Here is an 18,732-nt window from a genome sequence, read left to right as displayed (position 1 = left end):
TTACATGGATCCATATCTAGAAGTTAATCACCTGACTGCATTCTAGTCACTCAACTCTGCTCTGTCAAGCCCAGGGGCTGCCAGTCTCTAGTCTCCACAGTCATGGAACTAAACACTGAATCCTATTGCTTCAAGGTAATCCAATCAAAATGAGATGGTACACCTTGAGTGGAATTTGTTGCCGTTATTTGAGACAATGAAAGGGGAGCAAGCATCTATAGTGAGGAGATAAAAATGCATTTCAATGCCTTCTTTAACAGGAAGAAAATGGAAATATTGATCTGTTCTGCCCCTGTGATTTCTGCTGCTGAGTGTTCGAACAGTGATACTTATACAGGTGGTCCCAAAAATTGCTAACTGTCCAAGTTTGGAGAGAGAGAGAGAAAGCAAAACAGCAAAAGATGCAACATAAATTGTCCCAGCTGAAGCTTATTCTGCTCAACAACTGTTGAAGTAGACAGGTGAGGTCTGCCTGACCCTAAAAGGTCAATCATTCTGGAAAAAGGTATTGGTTCAAATTTTGTAATCTGGAAAAACAAAATCACACTTTTTTTTTTTTAAGTCATTAAGGAGGAGTTTAGCTGAAATACTGTAGATGATACCACAAACAAAATAGTGTTGGTCTGCATCCTAAAGAAATGAATACAGATTAGTTCACAACCATGACTCAAAAACTAAGCAGAATTTTTAAATCGGAGTCCTGTCTTTCTTCAGTCTTTTTGAGTTCCTCAAATAAAACTCAAAATATATTTTGCAACTAACCTTGGCAAATTCAGTTACTAGGTTAGTGAATAGACAGTCTGTAGGCAGGCTGTCTGAATCGGAGACTGGTGACCATGACCTTGCCAAAGTAAAAACATGACTACTATTTAGATAATGGTTCTACCATCCTAGATGGTCAATGGAGCTAAATACATGACAGGAAAATGCTATGCAAAACATGTTAGTAGTCACTATGCTGGAGTTCCTTTCAGTTTTCTTTTTTTAATTGATGGTGATATCTGATATTTTGCCCTAAGGTTTTTGACCCCCTTGATCTCGGACCACCCACGTTACTCGCCTTTGACCTATTAATAATCTCAGGGGTCAGTATATCATATGGTTTTAGCATATTTGGAATTATAACATTGACCCGTGACCTTTAATTATGCAACGGACCACTGAATAAACAAGTTATCTAGGATGTTAAGCAACCATTGAGATACAGAAAACCAGCCATTACATAAGGGCCCAGGGAACGAAGACCTGTAGATGAGGCATGTAGCCTGATTATAGCTACACCTACAGCAGTAAGATTGGCATGTAAAATTCAGAAAGTTCAAAACCATTTATATTAAACAATTTATTGAATCAAAGTTTGAATGCAGCTTTATACCATTTAGCATTGCCATTCCACAGTACAAGTGTACATGGCAGTTCCTTAGCCCTTGACAGAGGACTACCATCCTATACCAGGGGAGCTCTGGGAAGATTTGGAATAGCCTGAAGCTTTCTGGTCATAACCATAGCTACTGGAGATAACTGATGTTGGGCTGCTCTGAGGTTCAGCGGTGCCAGAGGCCTGAAACCGTTTGCTCCAAGGAGAGGCTGAAGGCTGCCATTTTTTAGATGCCCCTGAGCCAGTCAAGGAGGATCCAGGTGAAGCCTGAGTGGAGAACCTACTGGGAGCCTTTAAGCTTTGAGATGAAGAGCCAATCTGTAATGGGAATGCCCCAGAGGTCTGAAAACCTTGTGACCACCTAGCTGAAGTCTGCCATTGAGATTGGCTCCTAGACGAGGTTCCACTTGAAGATCTGTTACTGTACCCATGCACTTTTGCACTCAAGGGTAAAGGGGCATACTGGCTAGAGGTACCTGGCAGCTGCGGAGACGATCCATCAGTAGAGCTGCTTACGGACTGCACAGGCACAGAAGGAATGGGGTCTGCCAGCAGAGTGCCATCCCTGCTCTGGGAGCTTGATGTATACATGCGGTTGGTGCTCAAACCACTGGAAGATTTCCTAGAAACATCAAACAGGGAGGAACCACGCTTGATATATGTAGGGGACTCAGGGCTAGTTAGAGTTAAGGCACTTTGAGACAAGCCACTATAGCTACCACTTCCTTCTTTTGGTGAGGCAAATTGGTCAGAACTTCTTGCAGAGGTAGAGAACATCGTGGGAGTCTTGGGGCCTTGAGATGGAGAGCTACTCTGCGAGGCCACTGTACCAGAGTTCTGAAAAGCTTGAGACAAACTAGAGGAAGGCTGCCATTGAAATGGTTGGCTCAGAGAGCGTGATGGTCCACTTGGAGCCTGATTGTACATAGGCATTTTAACATCCAAATGAGGTGGTGCATACAGAGAGGTACCTTGCTTCTGGAGAGAGGAGCCGCCAGTAAACATGCTTCCAGTCTGCACGGGTGCATGGTGAGTAGAGTCTGCCAGCTGAGGGCCAGCTCTGCTCCAGGAGCTGGATGTATACTGGCTGTAAGAGCGTTCTCCACTGGTCGGCAGACTAACACCTAGGGTTGAGGCAGCAAGCTTAGCATATTCAGATGACCCAGGACTATGCAGACTTGAGGTACTTGGAGACTGAATGGATAAGCCAATATATCTACCACTTCCTTCCTGTTTGGAGGCAAATTGGCTGGGACTTGCTGCTGAGGTAAGGGTAAAGGACTTACTAGTAGACGAACCTTGAGAGGGAGAGCTGCTGTGAGATGCTACAGCTCCAGAGGTTTGAAAACCATGGGACCATCTAGAAGTGAAAGGATCCCACTGGGATGTCTGGCTTGGAGCAGAGGATGCACTTGAGGCAGTTTGACTGTACTCCGGCACTCTTGCATCCAAAGAAGCCAGGGCTTTCTGGCTAGAGGCAGGTTGAGACTGCACAGAACCTCCTGTTGAAGACAGTGAAGAGAACCCATTATTAGGCCAAGAGGTGCTCCGTGATGTACCGGTTCCTGATACTGTCTGAAATCCTTGGGTCCTAGAGGTTGAAGGCTGCCACTTCAGAGATGACTGGCTTGGAGACAGATAACCACTTGGAGTTACTTTAGAGTACTGACTGGACACAGGCAGTTTTGCACCAAAGTAAAAAGCTGGAGCATGCTGGCTAGTGGTACCTTGAGGCTGGACAGACGAACCAGAGCTACTATCCTGTCTAGGTACATAACGGGAAGCTGCCAGCTGATTGCCAACTCTGCTCACAGAGCTTGGTTTATATTTGCCATAAGAACTCTGACCAGTGGTAAGCTGGTGAAAACCTATGGGTGAGGCAGCAGGCTTGGCATAAAAGGACCCAGGGGTATTCTGACTTTCAGTACTTGGAGAGTGGATTAGCAAACCACTTGCAGAAACACGTTGGCTTGAACCTCCTGCCAGTTGTGGCTCAGAGCTGCCCTGAGAAGTAGAGAGATGGCGATAACTGCTTGAGGACCCTGTGGAAGAGCTACTCAGTGTAGAAAGCCAACTAGAGGTTCCTCCCAACTTAAGGCCAGAGTTGCCCTGAGAGCTTGCAGATGGATTTGAAGAGCTTTGATCACTGGGGAGTGGACCAGAAACATCAAGAGGGGAGAAAAACAGATTTGACCGGATGGATGAGCCACTGAAACCATCACCTCGTACTGGTGTGGAAGAGAGGGGAGCAGAAACGCTTTGCAGTCCAGAGCCATATTTTGAAGATAGAGCAGACGGACTATAGGAACCTTCTCCACTAGCTGCCTTGTTAAATATCTTCTGTGCATTTGGACTGGAGGAACCCTGGAGTTGTAGCGGTGATGAAATTCTGTCCAAGACATTTGGTGCACTTTGGGTATGAGACATAGATCCATAACTGCTGGAAAAGCCTCTTTTTACATATTGTGAACGGGAAAGTGGAGACTTGCTGGCATATGGGTTCTTCCCAGCAAGCATATTAGAGGCCACTTCTTCAACAGGAATGCTTCCAGTCACTGGAGCCTCCAACACAGAAGACTGGCCATTCCTAGGATTGGAGAGCTTGTGGAGGACGGACCAGTTCTGAGGCTGAACACTCTGAGAAACCCAGCCTAGAGAACATATCCATGAATTAGTTACATTAGTTGTGAATTAGTAAAGCTACAACTGTTTGTGTTGTAGTTAGTTTAATAGAAGGCCAATTTCTTCATGAACACAACACTCACCTTCATATCCAACAGCAGGTTTCAAGAAGCTCAAGAAAATCAGTAAGTGGACCCTAGGGAGAAAGAAAAATAAGTATTCACATAGTACATGTAACTAAAAACAATGCAACTTAAAACTTATACATACCGCTTCCACTCCATATCCATAGCAGAAAAAGAAACAAACAGAAAAAAAAACGTTTTGTGGAGATGTGAATCTACAATTCCAAAAGAAAACTACTACAACCAAAACAACTACAAATCTAGACAGGCATCTGTATTTTATTAGCATGTTTGTTTGAGCAGCTCACACATCTAATTACATAAAATACTGTTCACCTGTGAACACTTAGCTGGATATCTGATGACCGAATTTGCCAATAACTAATTATATACAATCCCGTCTCATCCATTCGCAACCATTACACACCTCATAAGGACTGCTCCACAAAGCATACTGTGGCTACCTGAAAGTGTGTGTGTGTGTGTTTATATATATATATATATATATATACACACACACTCACTCACACACACACACACACACACACACACAAATGAATAATTGTTTATGAAACAACTATTTAATTATTATGACATCTAAAATATGCATACTGGGCAACTAATTTACTGCTATTCTCACTAATCACTTTCTTGTAGTAAAAATACACTCGAAAAACTTGAATATTCATGTCTGTTATTTGTATATTTTGATAAGTAGCTGTGTATTTCATGATATACAGTAAACCTGTCATTTTTGCTAAATAAACGTATCCAGGATGATATCAGACCTGGTGACCCTGTTGGGGTGTATTTTGTGATGATTGAACATGATTGTATATTATTATCCACTACTTAATATGCACAGTCAGATCTGTTTGCTGATAACAAAGGTTTCATTAAATACCCTTCTGCTTTCTATTCCATTCTTTTTTTTACAATTACTTTTTGTTTTTTGCAATTTGTTTCATCAGTGGCCCTCAAAACACAATGGAGACTCTCGTCTTTACATTTCAATCATCTCCCTGCTTTTATTTTTGTCTTTGGAGAATGCTAGAATTGCTTTTCAGATGAGAGATTGATTTTTCTCTAGAGTTAAAGCAACTGTTTAGCAGGAATCGAATTGGAAGTGGAGAAACCCGCTGGAAAAAAGAGTAAATAAAAATAGAACTGTTGTTTAATCTCTGTGGTGTCCTCTGGTAAAATGTGTTTAATAAAGCCTACTTCTGTTGCATTTTTTTCTTACCACTGAGTGGCGCCAGAGACAGTGCTGCAAATCACGTGTAGTACCACAGCTGGCCTGAAGAGAGCAGTAGAGACGCTGCTGCTTTTCACTGCATACAAGCCTCTTCATCACAGTTTGTACACAGCACCAGGAAAGCTGATTACCACAGCTAAGAATTTCATGCTATCCTAGGTATTGCAGTCTATACTGTCTTCTTTACCTTCTTAAGTTTTGTTAATGTGTTTTAAGCATGTCATGTCAACCTGTCCATGTTCAATTTGCCAAGTGAAAGAGTGAAATTGTAACCAAAAAGTTTCATTGAAGAATTAACAACAAACGATTTAGTAGACGTTATGTCCTTACTTTTAAAAGTACAGTAAAAATGTCTTCTACAAACTTCATGTTGGAGAATTTGATCTTACTCCTATTCACTGCTGTTAAGGTGTTGGAATCCAACAAACATGCATTTATTTGTATCTCTCAATGCTGGCCATTTTGATTATATTTTCCACAGCTTATAAAGTTTTATATGCAAGAGACTCTTTCTCTTCTAATAAGACATCACAATCTTCTATCATAAAAGAAAGTCCTTTGTAAGTCCTTGAAACTGTACAACACTCACAGCCTTCAAAGCTACATTCCCCTTCCTTGTTCTAATGCAAATAAATCTATCTTTGATTTTAACTCTTCTCTGCAAATCTAAATGTCTCAGACAACACTGAGTTAAAAGTAAACTAATATACTTTTCGTTTCAAGAGTGAACCTTCTTCATTATGTATAAGACATTCTAGGTGCACTGTGCACTTTGTCAAGGGGATTCACGCAAAAGTGTACTCTGAATAACCTTTGCAGCATAAGATATTTTGTGGAACAAATGTTGTAATGTATAAGGTCTTGTTTTTAAATCTGATTCAGTGATTTAGCATTAAATAAAAATTGAGTTTAACAATAGCCCACTTCAGTCTTGATAACAGCATAAGTGTTTGGTGATGTAATAAAAATGTAAAAAAAATTTGGAAAGTATGATATATGCTACAGAATATTGGCATGGGGAGTTAAGGCACAATGTGCTGTAAGTAGATTTCAGGAGATTTGATGTTGTATAACAGTAGAAAAAAAGAGGTAAAGTGAGACCTAATATAAATAAAAAATGTAGAACATAATTATTATAAAACATCTCTCCTGCCCTTAAATGTGAAGTCTAAGCTGGTGTGAAACAGAGTCTCATTCACAAGATTTCCCCTGCCTGAGGTGTGTTTGTTTCTCAGTGTGTTCATTTCTCCGTTTGAACATTTAAATGTATTAATCAGTGTGTAATAAGCAGCAGGTAGTAGTATTGAAAAAAGAAATCATAACATTTCATATCTATCTATCTATCTTCATCCATCCATCCATCTTTCTGTAAGGCATAAACCTTCTTTTTATCAGAACTTTCAAACAAAACTTTGTAATTCTAACATTCAATGCTTTATATATATATATATATATAATATGCATGGCATAAAAGATATAAATATATAAAGATGTACAAAAGTTTAAAAAAAAAATTCTCCACCTTACAATTTTATAATTTCATTAAAAGTTTCCAGAAAAGTATGACGCAGCAAAAACTTATTACAAACTTCCAAGATTGTTAGTAATAAGAAATATTTATTGAGCAGTAAATAAGCATATTATATTGATTTCTGAAGGATCATGCAACACCGAAGACTGGAGTAATAATGCAAAATATTGAGCTTTGAAAATTATATCTAGATAGAATTATATATATATATATATATATTTATTTATATTATACAGTACAGACCAAAAGTTTGGACACACCTTCTCATTCAAAGAGTTTTCTTTATTTTCATGACTATGAAAATTGTAGATTCACACTGAGACAGAAGCCCACCAGGGAGGCGCAGAAGACCACCACAACCGTGCGGTCGAGACAGAAGCCCACCAGGGCGGCGCAGAAGACCACCACAACCATGCGGTCGAGACAGAAGCCCACAAGGGCAGCGAAGAAGACCACCACAGCCGTGCGGTCGAGACAGAAGCCCACAAGGGCAGCGAAGAAGACCACCACAGCCGTGCGGTCGAGACAGGAGCCCACCAGGGCGGCACCGAGGACCACCACAGTGGGATCGATGATACATGAAAACAAGTCTGGATAGGCAAGTCTGAAACAGAGAACATGAACAAGTTAAGGGTGGCCTCCGTGGCCACGACAGGATCAGTCGAGCGCTCAGAGAGTTCGGCTGAGACATGGAGAGGCTCTGGTAGTTCCGCAGAGTTTAGACTGGATTCAGGAAAATCATTGGTGACCTGACTCTGCTCATGAGGATCATTGGTGACCTGACTCTGCTCATGAGGATCATTGGTGACCTGACTCTGCTCATGAGGATCAATGGTGACTTGCCTTTGCTCATGAAGATCAATGGTGACTTGCCTTTGCCCATGAAGAACACCGGTGACTTGACTTGACTCCTGAGGTCTAACTGTGGTAGTGCTTAACTCATGAGTGTCAACTGTGACTTGACCCGACTCTGGAGGGTCAACCGTGACTTGACCCGACTCTGGAGGGTCAACCGTGACTTGACCCGACTCTGGAGGGTCAACGAGAACCTGACTCGACTCTGGAGGGTCAACTGTGGCTGTCCTTCCGTGTAGAGGCGCTGGACAAGTGGCCATCTTGGGTAGTGGCGCTGGGCCGGTGGCCACCTTGTGCTGTGGCGCTGGGCCGGCGGCCATCTTGGGCAGTGGCGCTGGGCCGGCGGCCATCTTGGGCAGTGGCGCTGGGCCGGCGGCCACCTTGTGCTGTGGTGCTGGGCTGGCGGCCATCTTGCTCCGTGGCGCTGGGCTGGCGGTCCTACTGTCTGTAGACCCCGGTCTAGAGTCGGCCATCCCACCGAGAGAGACAGGTGTGGCTGAGTCATCCCACCGAGATCGATGCTGTAGGTAACTGGTGAACCCCCAAAAGTCCAGTATCTCCAGCCCCTTCATCTCTAACCCAGGCAAAGGGTCATCCAGGCAGTCTTTGAATAGGTCCTTCAGGGCTTCATCATTATACCCCATCCCCACTGCCATTGTCCAGAACATTTGCACCAAGCACCCCACCTCACTCCCCTTTTGACGGAGAGTGGTTAGGTTGGAAAGTCTCCCATCCGCTCCTCTATGGTGTCTGGGGAACGTATACGAAATCCCACACCGCTGGATCTTGGCATGATGGAGTCCTTCTGTCACGTATGGGAACACAGGAGACAGAAGATCCAAGTGCAGTGTGAGATTTATTGGGTAATCCAAATCAGAGTCAAAAACAAGCCGGGGTCGTAACCAAACATCAATCCAAACAGAAACAAACAAACAGGAACAAGAACAGGAACTCGAAGACTAGGAACGCGAGGAAACTAGGTGACGGAAAGTAAGGACTCCATGCAGACAAACAGAAAAGGACTGGTTAATATAGGGAGGATAATGACTAACAAGTGAAGACACCTAAGTGCAATTAACAGGAGTGCAATTACCTTGATGAAGGGACAAGGCTAGTGGGAATTGTAGTGCCTACGGTGAGGTGCCTATGGGGAAGTGATACCACTAGTGGACACCCAGGGAAACAGAGACCAGACAGCGTGACATTAATCCCCTGTTGGCTTCTCACTATAAAATCAACTAGCATGTTTAGAACAGGTTTGGACGTTATATTTACATTACATTTACATTTAATCATTTAGCAGACGCTTTTATCCAAAGCGACTTACAAATGAGATGAATGCATATATATTATACATATAATATATATATATATATATATATATATATATTTTTAAATTTTTTTTTACTGTGCCTTTGAGGGAATCAGGTGCTAAAACTATACAGACAGTGCATGCAAATTGATTTCTTTGGGCATGATTTATTTATTCTCAGTGAATTTCCCAGTCAAACTAATCGTGACAGACAGGGTTACCTGCAGGACCTACTTTAAAGATGTTTAATTATGCCACTGTCATTCTCCTTCTCAGGACTGACTACAGATCTGCATTCAAATTAGACAAGTGTTCAATAGCAGGTGAAATACTAGTAAATTCTTGAAATGGCATGTCGAGCTGAGCTCTGATTCGTTTACCATTTCATGTTATCCTGCTCTACTGTAGTGAAACCCCCGAGAACGTTTATCCAGGAGAACATTCTTGATCATATTTGCAGTGTATGAAAGGCCATTGTTGGCAGCTCATTGCTACTGTACTTATTAAATATGAAAAGTGAATACAAAATTGTGTTTTTAAAGAAATGAGCTGTAGACAACAATAATTTTCATTCACAAAGAAACCTAATCACGAACAGTCCTTCTACCGGTGTTCGTATATTTTTTCCAGTGAACTCTGTCAGTTTTTGCTTTATTTGTTAAAGCCTTCGGCCTTCTTAGATTTGTATTCATAAATCATTATTAGGATATAATTACTGCATTTGCTGCAAGTCGAAGAAATACACAAAGCAATGTGCCATCTTTGAGAATCTATGTGCTTCCCTGCTGTTTCTGGTGCTTACGTGATTTGAGGGACTTGTTATCAAACCTCTGTTACTTTACAGCGAGAGATTTCCGGAAAATAATAATTGGACGTTTGCTAGCTCTGTTGTAGAACCAAGCTAGCAGCCTTCGTGTCTACTTCTTACAGAGGAAGCATCCTTACAAAAATGAGTAACTGATTTAGGATATTTTTTTTTATGTTTCTGAAATAAGTTTCTTCTACTCACCAAGCCTGAATTTATTTGATAAAAATACAGTACAAAAAAAAAACAGTAATATTGTGAAATATCATTCTCATTTAAAAGAATTGTTTTCATATATATATATATATATATATATATATATATATATCTCATTGTATTTGTTATATTTCAAATTTGCTTCTCAATAAATATTTCTTATTATTGTCAGTAGAAAACTGAAAACATATTTTGTGGAAACTAGAAGAAGTATTTACAACATTATCCATCTATCTATCTGTAACGACTGGGGTGAAGGAGTGGCAGGAAGCAAGTGCGAGGTTAAGGTAATTTAATGAAAAGACAATGAAACAATACAATACTGGGACATAAATAACGTTGGGAGGAATGCACAGTCCAAGATGGTGGTGAAAAATGATGAATCCGGAAGGCGGAGGTGAGTTGACAGCAGGAGAGGGTGACACAGGAACTGCGGGGAAGCGAGCCAAAGGTAAGTGGTGTTGCTTGGTGGTGGGTTGTGTAGAGTGGACGGGGTTCCGGGGGAAACATGGACAGCCAACACAGAAACACACAAAAAGCACAGGTCACAAACATGAAACAACGCTCTCACGAACACAAGACGCTAGACAAGCCAATATATAGGGATGAGTAATGAGTGACAGCTGTTGCTGATGACAATTAATGGAGACGCCCACAAACTAATCAGTGCTGACGCGTAACACACAGACTTCACCCACAAAGTGCAAAACCCAATATCTATCTATCTATCTATCTATCTATCTATCTATCTATCTATCTATCTATCTATCTATCTATCTATCTATCTATCTATCTATCTATCTATCTATCTATCTTATAAGTTTAATAATTAGGCCTCAAACCTGTTGCAACATTCAATATAAAGATGCATGTTTTTTTTGTCAAAGATGTCTTTTGTTTTCATCTGTTGTTCTTGTCTTCTCACCACAGGAAGCTTACTTTCTGTCAGCAGCTCAGCACACAAGCTGTTCCAGGCATGACATTGGTCATGAATATTTATTACATTATGTGACATTTCCTTGATTTGCTGAACAGCAGATGTTGCTAGGTGAGTACTAGTTGTGGGATTATCGTTTAGAGCTTACATGCTTGTTTTATGGAGTCGGCTACATTATTTTCCCCTGCATGTGACCATTCAAACATATAAAAAAAACATATAATGATGATTTTCCAAAAAGTGTGTTGGGGGAGAATTGTATTATTTCTAAAATTGCTTTATCCATGATGGATGCATGCAGTGCTGCCTTAGAATTTGGACAAAATTATTATTATTATTTATTTTATTTTTTTCTTGTCAGTTGTGGATATAAAGTCTCACAATGCTGTGCAGGTCTCTGGAAGGTTCCATTTCAGTGAAAGGCACATGCCATCACAGATCCCATTGAGTTTACAGGCTCACTGAAGTAACGGTTTCATTTCTGACTCAAAGCTGTCATACAATAACATTCTAAAACCGGTTTCGCTTATAAGAAATGAGGGCAATGCTGCTGTAAGGAGATAAGACATAGCCTTAGATTTTCCCTTTGACACGGGAATACAGGAGCACAATGCTTTCTTGGAATCTAGTGACTAAAGCTGATTGACATATACAGCTTAGACTGAAGACCAGAGGAGTCCCTTGTCTTGCACTCATACAAAGCCATTAAATATCTCATGCGATTCCAATGAAATGTGTTAAAATGTAAATGCAAAACAGCCTCAAATTTATTTGAAACACCTTTGGATTCTTCTGCATTTCATGTATCCTATATGTTGAAATTACAACTTTATTGGAAATTATACAGAATTTATATATATATATATAATTTTAATGAATTTGAATGTTTCACACAGTCAAATTTTTTTATGAGTTCATGGAGATAATCATAAATTAAAAAAAAAAAAAAAATATATATATATATATATATATATATATATATATATATATATATATATATATATATATATATATATATATTATTGTGATTTCGTTTTTAAAAATGAAAGCCACTTAAATTTCCATTATAAAATGATAAAAGTATGAAAAATTTCCAGAATATATTTTTAATGTGACCTTCTAACTAAGCTGAAATCTGTCCATTCTTATAAACGGAAACTCAGATATAAGTGTTAGTAGATCAATGGCTTGAGTTGGATCGAGCCTTGTTAACTGCTGGTACAATGAGACGAATAACAGCCTGTGGTCTGTTAGAGTCTTCAAGTCAAAGTGCTCAGTTCCAGCTCTTAAGTCCAAAGGTCATTTGCCTTTATTGCATTTTTCATTATAGTTTTTAACTAAGCTTATCATCACAGTAATAGGGATTCTGTCCACGTGGTTATCAGTGGGGGATTTGATAATTGGAAAATTAAGATTGGCTCCGTTCATTAGATTTGATCTAATCTTATTATTCCCTTATAGACCATTAAACTGATAATGTCATATTGTCAAGAGAAGAAATCATCAGGAATGAGCTGATCTCATATGTTCACACTTACACTGATAACGAGAGGACTTGACATAAGTGTGGGAGTGATTGGAGAAAGACATTTCAGAGGGTTTGAAGGCAGAAATGACTACCGAATCATTGGATAGTGCCTGAATAGAAGATTTGTTATCAGGTTCTACAAGTGACAAATATGATTAAACAAAATGTACTCAAGAAATCTCTGAAATGTAAAATTAGTTTATTTTGAATGACTATTATTATTATTATTATTATTATTTATTAATTTTTTTTTTTGTCTCAGCAGAACTCCATGTAGCAACAAATATGTGGAATATTCCCATCATGAAGCCTGAAAAAATGAATGTATGAGGAACAGTCACAACAGGACAGTTAAATAATGCCACTGCAACAAACAACCATAGTGACTCTGTCCTGAGTTCTGTGTGTGTTTTTGCTCCCAATGTGCCTTCCTTGCTCTTATTTGGTTTTCCTGTTCCTGTCCTGGGGCCTGTACCATGAAGCCGGTTTAGCTGGCCAGGTAAGTTTCAGGTTAGTTTGCACCAATCCTGGGTTTTAGGTACCATGTAATTGGCTTGGCTTTTAGCAGATTTGCCATAGTAACTTACACTCCACGGCTAACTTGCTCCGGGGCATGTTATGTTCTGGGATAGAGATCTCAAACTGAAGTTGGACCAATCAGATGTGAGAAAAGTGATACATGTCTGACACAAAGTTACTCCCCCAGTTTACCTTGCTCCAAATTAAAGGTCACTAATGCTAAAAAAAAAAAAAAAGTCTGGCTTTATTGATAATTACGTCATTTTATGATTTATATAAATATTATGATTCATATTATTATTATTATTATTATTATTATTATTCATATTATGTATCTATTACACACAAGCAATTTTTGTTTAACAGTTATAAATTGTTTATTTTAAATAAATATTAATGTAAACAGATCATGTAATATAAATAAGCAGTAGTATCAAAAGATTGCACTATTTTAAAAAATAAAAAAATCTCTATCACTATATATTTTTTAAATGTATAAACGAAGTTAACAAGTTTCACTTGGGACTGCACTGATAGAGCAAGATTATTTATTTTATTTGTCCTTCTTCATTTTTCATATGACGTTTAAATTTGTCATATTCTTCAAATTCTTCAAATCTCTTAACCTGTAGCAAAACCTTTAGTTTTGAATCTTGCTGGGTCTCTTGCGAGAAGTAAATCAAACTTGCTTTGTGTTGCAAGGCTCGGGATTGGCTGTTCGCCAGTGATGTCACACATTCATGTGCACACGCTCCACAAACTCAGAATCAAAGCCTGAGTTGACAAAGAAATTTGATGATCAGCATCATGGTACCAACAAAGCCAGATTGGAGAGGCGGAGGTGAGTAGACAGCAGGAGAGGGTGGCACAGGAACTGCGGGGAAGCGAGCCGAAGGTAAGTCGTGTTGCTTGAAGGTGGTTGCGAAGAGTGGACGGGCTTCCGGGGGAAGACACGGACATCCAAACGCAGAACACACAAAAAGCAAGACACGGTTAACAAACAGGAAACAACGCTCTCACGAACACAAGACGAAAGACAAGCCATTATATAGGGATGAGTAATCATTGACAGCTGCTGCTGATGACATTTAACGGAGACGCCCACAAACTAGTCAGTGCTGACGCGTAACACACAGACTTCACCCACAAAGTGCAAAACCCAGAGATCACGGTTTACCAACCATGACACAATCAAGGGAAGAAATCACAAAAGAAACACTGGAAACCTCTTAAATAAAAAAATAAAAGTAATTTAAAATTTTTTAGTTCGATTGACCTGAGTGGAAAAAGTTCACACTGTAACACTGAATACAGAATGCTGCAATATATAATAATAATTTATGCATTTAGCAGACGCTTTTATCCAAAGCGACTTATAGTGCATTCACGCTATGAATTTTTATCTATTATATATGCAGTTCTCAGCAACACAATTCCCCAACAAGATGCTGCTTTTTGCATCAGGATAGTTGTACTTGATCATATACATTATTTATTATCAAATCAAAAGTTTAAAGTCAATATAAAATAGCATTAGCCCATTTTAGTTCTGAGTTTCTAAATTGAAGTAAATGAACCAGGGAGGAAATCATTTTACTCAACAGGAATTGATTGCATTTTAAAAAGTGCCTTTACTGTATATGACAGCTAGTTGGATGGAAGAGCTGACGTGAAATGAAAATAAAAAAATATAAATAGTTTTAGAGGTGGAGAATGTTATACTTTCAAAAAAAAAGTATTATAAAAACAAACTTTGTAATAATAAGGTTAGTCATGCTGACTAACGTAGAGTAATGTATTTCTATTTTAAACTCAAAACAAAACTTGAGGGATGCAGTTCACAGTGGTATGGTAAGGCCTGAAAAGCAAAGACTGGACTTTGGGAAGGACATGTCTCATGGGGTTTGAGAGAATGTTTGATGTGTTTTTTATTTTTTTTATTTTTTGTAGAGAGTTTATTAAAGTTTCATGCATATTTAAATCCTCTGACATTTACATTCTTGGCTCAAACCTAGTGCATTTACAGAGGCCAGATTTTGAGGCTCGACTAACAATTTAAAGAGATGCTAAATCTCTAATTTATTATTACTTAGAATGCTGATTATTAAATGCAGAGCTAGTTTTTCATGTATATAATTTTTTGGCTTCTTTTAATAAAAGAGATGCAAATGTGAGTGCTGTTAAAGCAAGTTTTAATGATGGTATATTTGCTTTTGGATATGAAATGCTAAGAGATGCTAAAATCTTGCATTTTATATGCACGCAAACTTCTACTTCAAATTACACTTTTAGACTTGATGATTAACTTGTCCTTGAAAATTTATAAAACTTGGATAATAAAAAGTAATAGTATTGAGAGATTAAGATGTATAGGATGAGGCATAGGACAAAAGTGATATTGGAAAGATTTGGGATAATGAACACTTGGGCTCTGTTCCAAACACATTTAACTGACTTGCACGACAGGTTTGGAACATTCTATATTGGCTGCAATTTTTTAAACATACAAAAATGGCCATAACTATACTTGCAAAAATATGTTTCACAATATATCCATAATGTTTATATATTATAGCATTATTATATTATGTAAAATATAATTTTTTTATGTATATTTTATATGGTGTTTCAAAAATATGTTTCTTTGAGCTTGGTTGTTTACAGCATTTAAAATATATTTTGACCAAATGCCTACTTAGGCAGCTTACTAGGATTTGGAACTGAGGCTAGATGTGATATTAATTTGAGTTATGAGTTTTCACTCCAGATGGAAGTATGAAGGTCTGCCTAAGTAATAATCTGAGCAAAAGTTTAGATTCCTTGAGCTCTCAGCACCTGTTTGACAAGATAATTTCACATAATTTGAATTTCTATTTCTATTTTTTTTTTTTCAGATTTTAGTCACACTTTGGATGCATGTGAGTGCGTGTAAGAGCGAGCAAGTGAGAGAGAGAGTTTTATAATCATCCAAATTTAGCTGCTCAGTTGTGTGTGGAAAAGAGCACAAAAATCCTTTAATGTACTTAGTCTATCTCCAGAGATAATATGTATATATTTCATAGAGTATATATCTGAGAGTTCGAGCCTGAAGTAATTCAGAGAGGGATATTTTATACACAAAGAGCAACTAATGAGCGGGGAAATGAAAAACATTTAGGAATGACTTAAAGGTGCACTATTTATTTCAAATTTATTTTATTGGATTTTTTCAGTACAGAGCATCAAATCAATAGATACAAACTTGGATTTTATGAAATTAATGTCACACCCAGGGGCTGGCTATGCTTTAACTAAGCCACACCCCTTCTCAACTTCCACCTCGAGGAGGTCCCCAAACCCGACCCAATGGCCAAACAACACGAGAACAAGTAAGTGATAAAACAATCTTTATTTAAATATTTAAAAATAGCTTGGGGAATAGGGAAAGGGCAATTAAAACTAAACTCTAACTCGGCCCTCCAGATGGGCTATGGCCGGGAAGAGGTCAGGGAGCAAGGGGGCCACGGGGATCCGGGGCGTGGGACTCGGGCCCCGGCCTGAGTCTTAGGTATCCGTAGCGCCCTCCTTCTTCCTCCTCTTCGCTGAATACAGCTCACGGTAAGTACTGGTTCACACAGTTCGTTCTCGAGGTGCTCACTCTCTTTCTCTTCCTCCACAGGCAACGGGCTCTTTCTCTTTCTCCACAGGCAACGGCTGGGACACACAGGCACAGTTAATTCAGCTTGGTTTTGCTCTCACCTCTTCGCTGATTACAGCTCACAGTAAGTACTGGTTCACACAGTTCGTTCCTTGGGTGCTCACTCGCTTTCTCTTTCTCCACAGGCAACGGTCGCTTTCTCTTTCTCCACAGGCAGCGGCGTAAGTACAGGTTTCCTCAGTCTCTCCTCGTGTTACCCACTCTCTCTCCTTTTCTCTCCACAGGTATCAACTTGGGCACAATAGCACAGTTAGTTTGCTTTGAATGGCTCTCACCTCTGGGCTGGACACAGCGTACTGTAAGTACAGGGTTCGCTCTATTCCTCCTCGTGTTATTCACTCTCTCTCTCCTTTTCTCTCCACAGGTATCAACTTGGGCACAATAGCACAGTTAGTTTGCTTTGAATGGCTCTCACCTCTGGGCTGGACACAGCGTACTGTAAGTACAGGGTTCGCTCTATTCCTCCTCGTGTTTATTCACTCTCTCTCTCCTTTTCTCTCCACAGGTATCAACTTGGGCACAATAGCACAGTTAGTTTGCTTTGAATGGCTCTCACCTCTGGGCTGGACACAGCGTACTGTAAGTACAGGGTTCGCTCTATTCCTCCTCGTGTTATTCACCTCTCTCTCTCCTTTTCTCTCCACAGGTATCAACTTGGGCACAATAGCACAGTTAGTTTGCTTTGAATGGCTCTCACCTCTGGGCTGGACACAGCGTACTGTAAGTACAGGGTTCGCTCTATTCCTCCTCGTGTTATTCACTCTCTCTCTCCTTTTCTCTCCACAGGTATCAACTTGGGCACAATAGCACAGTTAGTTTGCTTTGAATGGCTCTCACCTCTGGGCTGGACACAGCGTACTGTAAGTACAGGGTTCGCTCTATTCCTCCTCGTGTTATTCACCTCTCTCTCCTTTTCTCTCCACAGGTATCAACTTGGGCACAATAGCACAGTTAGTTTGCTTTAAATGGCTCTCACCTCTGGGCTGGACACAGCGTACTGTAAGTACAGGGTTCGCTCTATTCCTCCTCGTGTTATTCCCTCTCTCTCCTTTTCTCTCCACAGATATCAACTTGGGCACAATAGCACCGTTAGTTTGCTTTGAATGGCTCTCACCTCTGGGCTGAACACAGCGCACTGTAAGTACAGGTTTCCTCTGTTTCTCCTTGTGTTACTCACTCTCTTTCCTTTCCTCTCCACAGGTATCAACTTGGACACAAAACACAGTTACTCTGCTTTGGATGGCTTTCACCTCTGGGCTGGACACAGCGTACCGTGCTATCTCCGGAGATCTGAAGCACGCTCACAACATATACTGTACTGAACTAGGCTAGGACCAGCAATCTCCTTGTCCTCCCACGCCGAAGTGCGTGAAGGCGGGGGTTTATCTGACAGGACACACGGCAATACACAGCAGCCCACAGCAATATACAACACCACGTCAAAATTATAGGTTTTCACAGCACGAAGACTCACCCACCACACTCAGTGTACGGAAAGGACACCCGTCTTCCTTCACTTCGCTTGGTTCGGATCTGGCGATGGAATATGCGGCCTAGCTAGTGATGTCGTCGTTGTGACTACTTCAATAAGTATTCCTTCGGCTCTCCCACCACACTATATTAGGGGTAGGGCCGCCCTCCTCCTCCTGGAGAGATCTACACAACGCCAGGTCAATATACAGGGCACTTTCGACTGGCTCTTAGTACTCACATCAATGCCACTTCCAATCCCCTTTTTCACGTCGTCTCAGTTCGCCGTATAATCTGTTCACTTCTCAACCTTTAAGGTTCGCGATGTCTTCACAATCATACAATTCCAGCCTGAGGGAGAGAGAGAGTTAGACAGCTACCAGCAGCGTACCAAGACGGGCACAACCCAGTGCTTCACACACACCAAAAAGAGCTTCCCAGACTGGGAAATAACTTGGCCTTAAGTACTGCCTTGTCCAGCG

General features: G+C 40.1%; 1 protein-coding gene across 1 annotated transcript; it reads right to left on the bottom strand.

The window, feature by feature from the left end:
• Positions 1-1,327: 1,327 nt before the first annotated feature.
• On the bottom strand, positions 1,328-4,340 carry zgc:111868 (uncharacterized protein LOC556628 homolog). The gene is made up of 3 exons (XM_059531382.1): positions 4,271-4,340; positions 4,144-4,196; positions 1,328-4,029 (listed from the first exon to the last, which is right to left on the bottom strand). Exons 1-3 carry the CDS (start codon positions 4,288-4,290, stop codon positions 1,439-1,441), a joined length of 2,664 nt encoding a protein of 887 aa, XP_059387365.1. The 5' UTR covers positions 4,291-4,340; the 3' UTR covers positions 1,328-1,438.
• Between the last annotated feature and the right edge of the window lie 14,392 nt (positions 4,341-18,732).

The sequence above is a fragment of the Carassius carassius genome, chromosome 39, assembly GCF_963082965.1.
Source record: "Carassius carassius chromosome 39, fCarCar2.1, whole genome shotgun sequence".
NCBI lineage: Eukaryota > Metazoa > Chordata > Actinopteri > Cypriniformes > Cyprinidae > Carassius > Carassius carassius.
The sequence above is the reverse complement of the archived record's forward strand: the minus strand, read 5'-3'. Positions and strand labels throughout refer to the sequence as shown.

Coding starts and splice junctions, on each gene's coding strand:
- zgc:111868 (XM_059531382.1), bottom strand. CDS start 4,290: ATGGATATGGAGTGGAAGCG. Junction 4,197..4,270: donor ATGGATATGGAGTGGAAGCG/GTATGTATAAGT, acceptor CTTTCTCCCTAG/GGTCCACTTACTGATTTTCT. Junction 4,030..4,143: donor ACCTGCTGTTGGATATGAAG/GTGAGTGTTGTG, acceptor TATGTTCTCTAG/GCTGGGTTTCTCAGAGTGTT.